The sequence below is a fragment of the Cydia amplana genome, chromosome 15, assembly GCF_948474715.1.
Source record: "Cydia amplana chromosome 15, ilCydAmpl1.1, whole genome shotgun sequence".
In the NCBI taxonomy this organism is placed as follows: Eukaryota; Metazoa; Arthropoda; class Insecta; order Lepidoptera; family Tortricidae; genus Cydia; species Cydia amplana.
The window spans coordinates 10895673-10906722 of NC_086083.1; the positions used below are offsets into that span (position 1 = coordinate 10895673).

Consider the following 11050-nt stretch of genomic DNA (forward strand, 5'->3'; position numbering starts at 1 on the left):
TTAGAAATTAAGGTTATGTTATTGGTTATTAAGGCCGATTATCAGATGACATATGGATTTGTAAATGGAAACGCACTTATCAACTACGGCGCTCTTTTAATCTAAGAATAACTTCAGACGGATGTTTTGTATGAAAATATTTGGTCTGAAGTTGGGTATGAATGTTCAATGTTCGCAATCGTAACAAAAGTATCGAAAAAGAAAAAACATGGCTTGGCTTTACTTGCTTGGCTAAGATTGTTATTGTTTGCAAGCGTTACTTAGATTAGTGGTTATTGCAAGTAATCCTATCGCGAAAGCGTAATTATAGTTAACCACGGAAGATACACTGTGCTGTTGGTATATTGTGGAATTTGTGGATAATCAAAGGAAGCAAGGATATAAACGTAAGTTTTTCCTTAACTTTCTTATAAGAATCTGGTACTGCGCCAGTTTGGCAAACGTTATGCAAATGAAACAAGAATTATAAACTAGGCGTAGGATTGTAAGGAATTGTTTACTTTCAGTACGGTCAAAATGGACGACGCCATGTTAGTTCGTCTGGAGCTCATCCATGAGCGTCTAGTCAACTTGATGAAACAAAGCGCCGCCATGGAAGCTGTCACTGAGGATGATCTAAACAAACAGATCCAAAAGGTAGAGGAGTGCAACTCCAAACTGACGGATGAAATTCATTTTTATTTGGAGAAAAGTAGTCGAACATCAAGCGAAAGTTTAAAAATGTTTACCCAGACACAGTTTCAAGCAGAAGAATGGAAAGTAGAGATGAAAAGTCTTATAAAAGGTCAGTCTTCGGTCACACAAAGCACAGCAAAACTGCCGAAACTTACACTACCAAAATTCAAAGGAGATACTCTACGGTGGGCAGAGTTTTGGGATAGATATAAAAGTAATGTCCACGACAAGGCCTTGCCGGATTCCGAAAAGATGGCATATCTTCTCGGCTGCCTTGAAGGGGAGGCTCTTCAGGCAGTGGAGGGTCTTGGTATAACTGACCGGAATTACGACATAACAGTAGGAATACTAAAAGAAAGGTTTGGGAACCAGCAGAAGGTTATTGATGCACACTATGATGCCGTCAATAATCTTCAAAGGGCAGCTCAGAATGCCACGGATTGCAGGGCAAATTTTAACACAATAGAGAGACATCTAAGAGTTCTTCAAAGTTTAGGAGAAACCATAAATGGAAATAACTTACGGTCTGCCATATTATCCAAATTCCCTGAAAAGGTGGTGTATGAGCTATACTTGTTAACGCTGACGGACAATATAGATAATATACGAAGCGGTCTTCAAAAGATTATAACCGCAATGGAGAGTGCGAAAGAAAGCCCCGTCCCAAGTACTAGCGACACAATCTCTACAGCAGCGTTACATATAACTACCCACCATAAAAAGGGAAAGCAAGATAATAAAAGGATATCCATTAAAAGGGGGTCTCTTAAACGGAAACAACTACCGGAGAATTCTGAGAAGATGACAAAAAATAAGAAACCTAAGATGGCTTGCATTTTTTGCCAAGGTGCGCACTACAATGCATCTTGCACAGTGGTTCGGGATATAAATGATAGGAAAAAGAAACTCGGCAAAAGATGTTACACTTGCTTCAAGGAAGGGCATAGAACAACGACATGCCACAATAGGAAGCCGTGCTACTTCTGCAAAGGAAGTCATAATCAAGCTCTATGTCCACAAAAGCCAGGTAGGAGTAATAATAATATAGAGTTATCTATGGCATCTATGTCTAAAAATAAAGACATCAATATTAAACATAATTATTGTTCTTACCCACAGACGGCAATAGTGGAGGTGGGGCAGAAGAACTCAAACAAGACTAAGACACGAAGACTGATGCTTGACAATGGCAGTGGTCGCAGCTATATTACCAGGAAGCTTGCAAAAGAACTTGACTTAGCAGCAGATCAGGAAGATGAATTGATGGTATTTGTCTTCGGTGCTGATAACCCCGTTAACATTTCCAGCCCATCCGCTGACATCCAAATCATAACAAGAAGAGGTATCAGAAGAGATATTCGAGTAAACATTGTGCGCCGTATAGCGAATTATCTTGGTCCTCCCATGAGTATGGATGGAATTCATGGAGTAGATGTTATAGCTGATGATGGGTCTGCTAGTGAAGAGCCACAACTTTTGATAGGTGGTGACTATTGTTATTCATTTTACAGAAAAGAAATGTTATTGCTGAAGGAGCACTTATATTTAATTAACACAGATTTTGGCTGGATAATTGCCGGCAAGGTGCTACAAGAAGAGAATAACAATACACTATCTGTCATCATGTACTGCCAGTGCCAAGAATCAGTAATACCCTATTTTGTAACACCAGACTTGCCACTCCGGGAACCGGACATCAGGTTTCTTTGGGCCTTAGAAAGTATTGGGATTGTAGACTCTCCTAAGATAACTAGAGAGGAAGAGGCAATCAAACATTTTAACGAAACAGTCAAATATGAGGATAAGAGATATCAGGTAAAGTGGCCCTGGATAACATACCCACCTGACTTACCCACTAATTATGGTCTTGCTTATGGGAGACTGTCAAGCTTAATCAGAAGATTAGAACAAGATGCCATGGAAGAGTATGATAGCATTCTGAAAGAACAACTAGCCGCAGGGGTTATAGAAGTAATAGATCCTTCGGAAATTGATTCCAAGACACATCCTGTTCACTATCTTGCCCATCATATTATTCTTCCGAAGGGGAAGAAAGGGCGTGTGGTGTACGATGGCTCAGCTAAACTTAAGAATAGTAAGAGCCTCAATGAATGCATGTACAGAGGACCTTCGATGCTTGAAGACTTGACCGCTCTCCTTTTGAGATTCAGAGTCAACAAGATTGGAATAACGGCAGATGTTGAAAAGGCCTTTCTTCAAGTAGGATTGCAACAGGAGGATAGAGATGTGACCAGGTTTTTATGGCTTAAAGACTCTAAACAAGGAGTGACTGAGAAAAACCTTCTCCATCTGCGCTTCTGTCGTGTCCCGTTTGGGGTAATATCTAGCCCATTTTTGTTGACGGCTACGATTCGACATCATTTGTCAAAGGGTGACCAGAACCTTATGTCAAAAATAGCAGAAAGAACCTACGTGGACAACCTAGTCACTGGAACCGACACGTTAGAGGAAGCTCGTGATCTTGTAAACAAGACTAGGGCGACGTTCACAGAATTGTCGATGAATATAAGAGAATGGACATCCAACAACAAACTATTGTTGAAGAGTATACCAAAACAGTTTCGATCAAAAGACACTGAATCAACAAAGGTATTAGGACTCACCTGGCACATGGGAAAGGATACACTGAAGCTAAGGTTGGGTGATGTGCTCTCAGACACAAAGCAAGACAAGACAATTACAACAAAACGAGGAATATTGCGAACTCTTGCTTCATTATATGATCCTTGTGGATTCGCGGCACCCTTAATTTTGCCTGCGAAGCTCCTCCTTCAAGAACTATGGAAAAGGAAAGAAAAATGGGATTCTCAATTGCCGGAGGACTTAGAGGAAGAATGGCAGAAGGCAGTAAGTGCTATAAAGACTGCTGCTGAAATAGAAATTCCTAGACATGTTGGCCTGTCACCGAATGAAGACACAGAATGTGAACTTCATTGCTTCACTGACGCATCTAAAAGAGCCTACTCAGCTGTAGTATATCTGAGGTTAGTAAATAAGAAAGAAAAGAGCACTAAAGTCATGCTCATTATGGCTAAATCCCGGGTTACCCCTATAAACCACACGGAAGACCTCAAAATACCAAAATTAGAATTACTTGGATTCGTCATCGGAAAGCGACTCTTAACTTATGTAAAGGACACCCTTAGAATAGAATTGAAACGACTATGCCTTTGGTCCGACAGTGAGATAGTTTTATACTGGATGAAATCAGAAAAGTTATTGCCTCCATTCGTTTGCAGAAGAATAAACGAAATTAAACAAAACAAAGATATAGAGCCTAGATATGTCAATACAGAATTGAACCCTGCAGATCTGGCAACACGACCGGAACTTTGGCACACGAAGAAGGAACTGTGGTTCAATGGACCTCAATTTCTTTCGCTGAGTGAGGAGGGCTGGCCGAAGTTGCAAGACCACAGCCAGTCAGCTCTTTTCGCAGGAACCGACTCGAGAATGGATACCATGGAGATGGACCTATCATCTCAAGTAGAAGAATCAATCAGAGGAACCATAGAACAGGAAAATACGGAAGGAATGACAATAGATATAGAGAATATAGAAGACAATGGCCAGATGCAGGTTTCGGCTACCGCGGTTGATACAAATTGCACAGAGATAAAGAATTTACAAAAATTATACTTTCCACAAGAGGCAGCAGGCAAGGAAACAAGCCTATCAAGGAATTTAGGACTATTTGTGGATATGGATGGATTATTAAGATGTAAAGGTCGGCTTATGAACACAATGTGTTCATATGACACCAAATATCCGATACTGATACCTAAGAACTCAGAATTTACAGACAGACTGATCCTGGAGACTCATCAGAGATACTACCATGTGGGAGCCCCACATACACTGAGCATTATTCGCCAGAAATACTGGATCCCTCAAGGAAGAGCGAAGGTTCAGCGAATAATTAGAAAATGCCAGCAGTGTATTAAACATGGAGGTGGTCCCTACAAACTTCCGCCCACACCAGCACTGCCAGCAGAACGTGCTAATTATAGTGCCCCTTTCACATATACCGGAATCGACTATTTCGGGCCAATCTTCGTCACGGAGGACGGACACAAGAGAAAAAGGTGGATTTGTCTATATACATGCCTGGCCGTACGCGCAATTCACATGGAAGTAGTTAAGGATGTAACTGCGGAGGAATGTTTACTTGCAATGAGAAGATTCATATCTACACGAGGAAAACCAGAACTCATAGTCTCGGATAATGCATTGCAGTTTAAATTAACTGCAGAATTATTGTCGAACACATACTTCGTGGACAATAAAATAAGGTGGAAGTTTATCCCTCAGCTCAGTCCATGGCATGGAGGTTTTTATGAAAGGCTGGTCGGCATTGTGAAGAATTGCATGAAGAGAACTTTAGAAAAGAGAGTTCTAAATGACTCACAGCTAAGTACAGTCGTCAAAGAAATCGAAGCCGTGGCGAATTCACGTCCACTTACTTGTGTTGGTTCTGACATAGAATATGTTTTAAGGCCGGCAGACTTTCTTACCTACGGGAAATGTATAGTGATTGAGCCTTCTATACAAAATCCGTATCCAGGTGGTTCAGTCACAAAAGAAAATCTAATAGAAGGATGGAAGAAGGGTAGAGTGATACTAGAAGAATTTAAAAGGATGTTTCTGGGACAATATCTTTGCAGTCTACGTGAAAGGTACCAACATTCACACAAGGAACCCCGAGTTAAAACTAACCAAAGCCCTCATATTGGTGACATAGTCCAGATTAAGGGTGACTCTAAAAACAGAGAGAACTGGAAGGTGGGAAAGATCATTAGTTTGGAACGAGGAGCCGATGGAGAGTGCAGAGTTGCAAAGGTCAATGTTGAAGGAAAGGAATTTATAAGGTCGATAGGTCACTTATATCCATTAGAGGTGGAAGAAGCTACAGTAGAAGTTCCAGGAACAGAAGAAAGAATTCAAGTAAATCCAGACGTACGGGAGACAGAGGAATCTTCACTACAGGGAATCACAGAGATATCTGAAATAGAAACCAGATATCCTGAAAGGGAATCAACAGAACAGATGCCACAAGAAATTGCAGTAGAGGACGATGTTAGATTGGAGACCAATGGTTCAGACAGAATGCTCACCCCCGTAGAATGGGTGCAGAGAAATGGCAGTGCTGAGCGTGCTAAAGTGGTGACTGAAGGTGACGAAGAGGTAGAGAGAGTAGAAACTGTGTCAAATGCCAATCAAGAAAGAAGTAGGAGAGCAGCTGCTGTCCGGGCGAGAGAAAAGATTGCCCAATGGACTAGCCAGCTGATAGCCCTGCTATAGAAACTCGCGCCGTTGGGGAGTGTCGCGACGAACGCGATCCTCAACAAAATAGCAGGTAAGTGTATGCCTTGGACAGTTTTAATTGTTTACACTGGCAGCACTGACAGAATGTTTTTAAAACGGTTAACGAATCTTTGACAGTAGGAGGAAGAAGACGTTTTTTCCCAACGGAACAATGTTCGCGTGGCGGGAAGTAAGTTGCATAGAAAGAAAGAAGACCTGCGGGTTTAAATCGGTGAGTGTTAGAAATGTAGTTCACCAGTAATTGGATTAGAGAGATGAAGGGATAATTAAGAATGAAGAATGAGAATTAGAATAGAAACAGCCAAGAATAAGCCAAATGGTTGTGAGTGGACAGGGTCGGGCTATACGGGGAGTTGTGGAGGCCCGCGGCGGAGACAGAATCTCCGCCAAACAATCAGAATAGAAAGTACATTGTATTAGAATCTGAATCAGAGTATAAATCTTGAAATCACTTCATCTCTCACTCTGTAGTATTGTGTTGTGTATTTTCAGAGATATCTTGTCGTTATGTCTCGTTAGAACTCGGGCACGGTTTGATATTAAGGTAATAAATAATATTACTTTAGTTGTCAACCTTGCATATGTATAGACGTCACGACAATAGGTAATGCTAGATTGTTTTCTTGTTTCCTTGTAGAACGTAATGTGTATACTCAATCTATGTGATAATCTGATAAATTGTTGTAATGTTAATAACAATAAAGTTAACTATTGTTACAGAAATGAAAGGAAAGGTTATATTTATAATGTGAGGCAGATGTCACAATTGACAAATGTCGTTCCTAAAGTTTCGTTCCAAAACCGTTTCTTATTAGCGATCCGCTGTAGTCACTTAAAACATATTGGAATTAATCTTATTTTAAATTCAACCCAAGTTATGAATGTAAAAGTAGTAGGTATATACAATGTATATTATATAGTTTAGCAAGCCAGTGGTAACATACTATCGCACCGCACCGCGACCTTGGTGCGTCGCACCCATAAGTGAGAGCGAGAAACAGATATCTCTTCCTCGCGATAGTGTGTTATCACTTTAAATTTGAAAAATCACGGCTTGACAACACCGTGTTTGGCAACAGCGCAATACTGCTCTTTGAGTGTTGCCCTACTTCGATTTGCTGTACATTGCTACTGACATACTTTGCTTGACAGACTATACATAAATATTGATTTTTTTACTGTTTTTTTTTGTCTTGGGTTACCGCGATATTAAACTTGTTTATATAAATGTTCTAGCAAATCAACAATTACTGGTTTTTATAATTTTGAATTGCCTAGGTATGTACTAGGACGTAGCCTAAGTCTTTCACAACTTACTCGTCCGTACGAACTATGCGACACTGAAATCCCGTCAGCTGTAGCTGAGCTTTCTAATAAATTTGTTTTTTTTGAGTGGTGTATTTTTTTATTTCATTGCATGTTTGAGAAAAGCACTATACATGCCTAGCCGTGAAAAGGTCTTGCCGGCTTCGTATCACTATCCGGCCTCCCTACGGTCGGCCGGCTATACCTACTCACCCGGCAAGCCCTTCTTTCCCGGCGTCTGCAGTAATGTACTATTATACGTCAGTGCGCATTAAAATCCCATAGTAACAAGTCAACTGCTGGTTATTGATTTTCTACCTTTTCTAAATGCTATCGAAGCCCCTCTTCTTCACTACGTCTGTATTATCGGCGTGACCTGGTATTACGCGCTGAGCAACCTACCAATATGCCACCGCATGGTGATGAGGTTATTGATAATACACCACCGGTTGCGAGTACGCCGGGTGCTGCGATGACAGCGACAAGTACTTCGACGCTAATGTTGGGTGGCGCAGGCGTGATGGAGAAGCTGGAGGGTGCCGGAAATTTCCTGAGCTGGAAATTTACAATGAAAATTATGCTCACACTGGAAGAATTATGGGACCTCATTGTGAGATTAGATGATACGCCGCTCACGGACTCTGATGTCGTGCGCAATCAGCTGGCCTGTCTGTGCTTAGGCTTAAAACCTGGGTTGTACCAATATGTTCGAGACGCTAAATCAGCAAAAGACGCTTGGAAGAAGTTGTCCAATGTTTTTAAGGATCGTGGCCTTTATAGGCGCGTGCTCCTCTTAAGACAACTGCACCGTATCGAATTTTCACACTTTAGTTCAATGTCTTCATATATTGAGAAAGTTATGTCTCTTGTACACCAGTTGTCAGAAATAGAGAAGACTGTTGAAGACGAAGAAATTGCAGAAGTACTGTTGAGCGGATTGCCACAAGAATATGACCCGCTTGTAAGTAACCTAGAGACCCTGTGTTTGACATCTAAGCTTTAAGCTTAATTATACAGACTCCCATTTCCACAGATTCCCAATTCTACAGATGTTATCTATTAAATTCTACAGAATCTATGTATTAAATTACCATTTTTAGGGTTCCGTACCCAAAGGGTAAAAAACGGGACCCTATTACTAAGACTTCGCTGTCCGTCCGTCCGTCCGTCCGTCCGTCACCAGGCTGTATCTCATGAACCGCGATAGCTAGACAGTTGAAATTTTCACAAATGATGTATCTCTGTTGCCGCTATAACAACAAATACTAAAAATAAAATAAAATAAATATTTAAGGGGGCTCCCATACAACAAACACGATTTTTTTGCTCTATTTTTGTTGATGGTGCGGAACCCTCCATGTGCGAGTCCGACTTGCACTTGGCCGGTTTTTATACGTTACAGTACATCTAGGGATTCTAGGGCCTATTAGGCCCCAATAAGTGAAACCGCACGTGCTACTTACCTGCATAAAATATTATACCTACAGATCGCTACACGATAACCACTCAAATGCTTCCAGCAGATGATTTTGTTGACAGTTTGTGTAGTAAGTAGTTTAGATATTTTGAAGCCACATGCATATTGCTGAACGGCACTTTACTTTAAAACATTAAAAAATACTGTTCCTTAAGGTACAATCCTTGTTCAATGCGATTTTGCTGAAACTATGTATTCCTTTGTTTTACGAGACTCTGTGTGCAATCTTACCATTGGAACAATAAACAAGCTACAATTGTAACGTCAATATATTACTACAGGGATGGAAATCAAACAAAAGACGAAAGTATTGTTATGATATGATGATATCAAATCATAACAATACGAGTTTCATGATTTAATTAAAAAAAATACACCAGCATCTTCTACATGAAGGATTAACATAATAGTAAACAATATCGTAATGTCGTAAATAGTAGTACCAATGGAACTTCACAACATTTCAAAAACAGATTTAACTTTATAAATGTAGGTACCTATGTCAATATTGTCAATATAAAAAAAGATTTTGACGCCGAGGCCGAAATAGATTTTCATGGCACGGCTTATGTGATTGTCGCTCGCGAAAATCACAAAAAGTTATATTTTTAATAAATATTTAATTTTTTTGTCCAATGGGGTACTTTGGTTGGGGCAGTTTTGAACGTATCAAAGTGCCCCTTTAGTGTACCTACCTAAGTGCCCCTGTCAGTTTTTTCAATAGAAAATGTTCAAAAAAAGTATTTTTGTTTTAGAAAATGGTGCGAACTTACAAACTAAAGACTAATAGAAACAAAATTGACGAATATTATAAAAACAGCTATATCCGAAATTGCATCAAAAACCTTATCACTGAGAGCAGCATCAAATAAATACAACACCGAATTGAAAAATTTAAGAACGGTGTAGAAAATCCAGCGCCATCGCTTGGGGAGTATGCGACATCATTATTGGAATTTGTGATGTCCCGGGGCATCCCATGATAGCCTTCCAATGCGCAGTTGAGATACTTTTAAGCTTTTCGGACATTCTGCTTATGTTAGAGTAAGACCACAGAAAGTCTGCAGCGCTAAATTAAAAGTAGTTTTTAAAAATCAGTATGTAACAACACCACAGAAAATGGATTAAATAGTCTTGATACTTGGGAAATTTCTACCATACCTATTTACCGTCTATGAAAAAATTAAGCTGTGCATTATGGTTAAATAAATTTAATTCCAACAATAGATGTCACTATTAATATGTATACATATACTAATATTGATAAATAACATTGGGAGAATGTGACATTTAGCATCATCAAAATAGGGTTTTGACAATTTTTTATGAATGGTCGATCAGGTTTGTTTTGAGGATCAAATGTCTGTATGGGACCCATTGTCTTAAAGCAATACAAAAACAAATGATGGTCAAAGTCTGGCACTCGCACTTTACCTACTGACGAAACGCTTCGAACAAAATCGCAATACATCGTGACTTTTTTTTAAACTTTAAGGTCTTGGATTTTTTTATTATTGCCATATATTTTTAAAATTTCCAATGTATTGTGATAAATTGCTCATTTTCTATCTATTTAACTATATTTAGTTATAAAATTCAACATGTGTCAAATACCCTATTGTTGAGCTTTTGTAATATCCGCGACGGCCTAGTGGTAAATAGACCGTACAGAGGGCGTACCGCGAACACCTGTCACGAAGTACGCGATGATTGTAAATAATGTGCATAGCAACATTTAATTCCGGAACCGGAATTGAATGAACTGTATGTCATTGTCGATGGTAAGTGACGCTTATTTTGCTGCTCTCGTTCCTTTCAAAGATGGTGGTTGGAACTTGTAAATTTTGTCCAGTAATTAAATATTAAACTCAGTGTTAGTGGCTCGAGATTTCCAGAATCCTGCGCGTAAAAGCAAGCTAAGTATTTAGAGATAAAAAAGATATTAAATATACCTATGTGTTGAGTGCAATTGTTTGTGCATTTATCTTAGCGTGGTGTTGTAACCGTCACTAAAGCTTACTCCATTAAAGCTCTTTATTGGGCATGCTAGGTAGCATGCAAATCAAGCTAAGGTTCCAGACGGCTTGCGAGTGTGTCTGGGTAAAATATCTTAGATTACTATTGAGGTAAAGTTAACATGCAAACGATTCGCATGACACATTAAGCTTGGCCGGTTGGCGCGTGTTTAAGTAGCTTAAACGATCTGTAAGTACAACTCAGAAAGGCGAAGTTGAATAACCGCTTGTT

At 39.7% G+C, this 11050-nt stretch overlaps 1 protein-coding gene across 2 annotated transcripts; it reads left to right on the plus strand.

Annotated features, from left to right (window-relative positions):
* The first annotated feature begins 329 nt into the window (after positions 1-329).
* On the plus strand, positions 330-6547 carry LOC134654540 (uncharacterized). 2 transcript variants are annotated; one of them, XM_063509989.1, is made up of 2 exons: positions 330-386; positions 507-6547. In XM_063509989.1, exon 2 carries the CDS (start codon positions 517-519, stop codon positions 5995-5997), a length of 5481 nt encoding a protein of 1826 aa, XP_063366059.1. In that variant the 5' UTR covers positions 330-386; positions 507-516; the 3' UTR covers positions 5998-6547. The 2 variants fall into 2 exon arrangements, with proteins under 2 accessions (XP_063366059.1, XP_063366060.1); XM_063509990.1 differs by lacking the exon at positions 330-386 and having other exon boundaries at positions 1456-1702; positions 1795-6545.
* The last annotated feature ends 4503 nt before the right edge of the window (positions 6548-11050 follow it).

What these genes read in the sequence shown, in the direction of transcription:
- LOC134654540 (XM_063509989.1), top strand. Translation starts at nt 517, where the DNA reads ATGGACGACGCCATGTTAGTTCGTCTGGAGCTCATCCATGAGCGTCTA.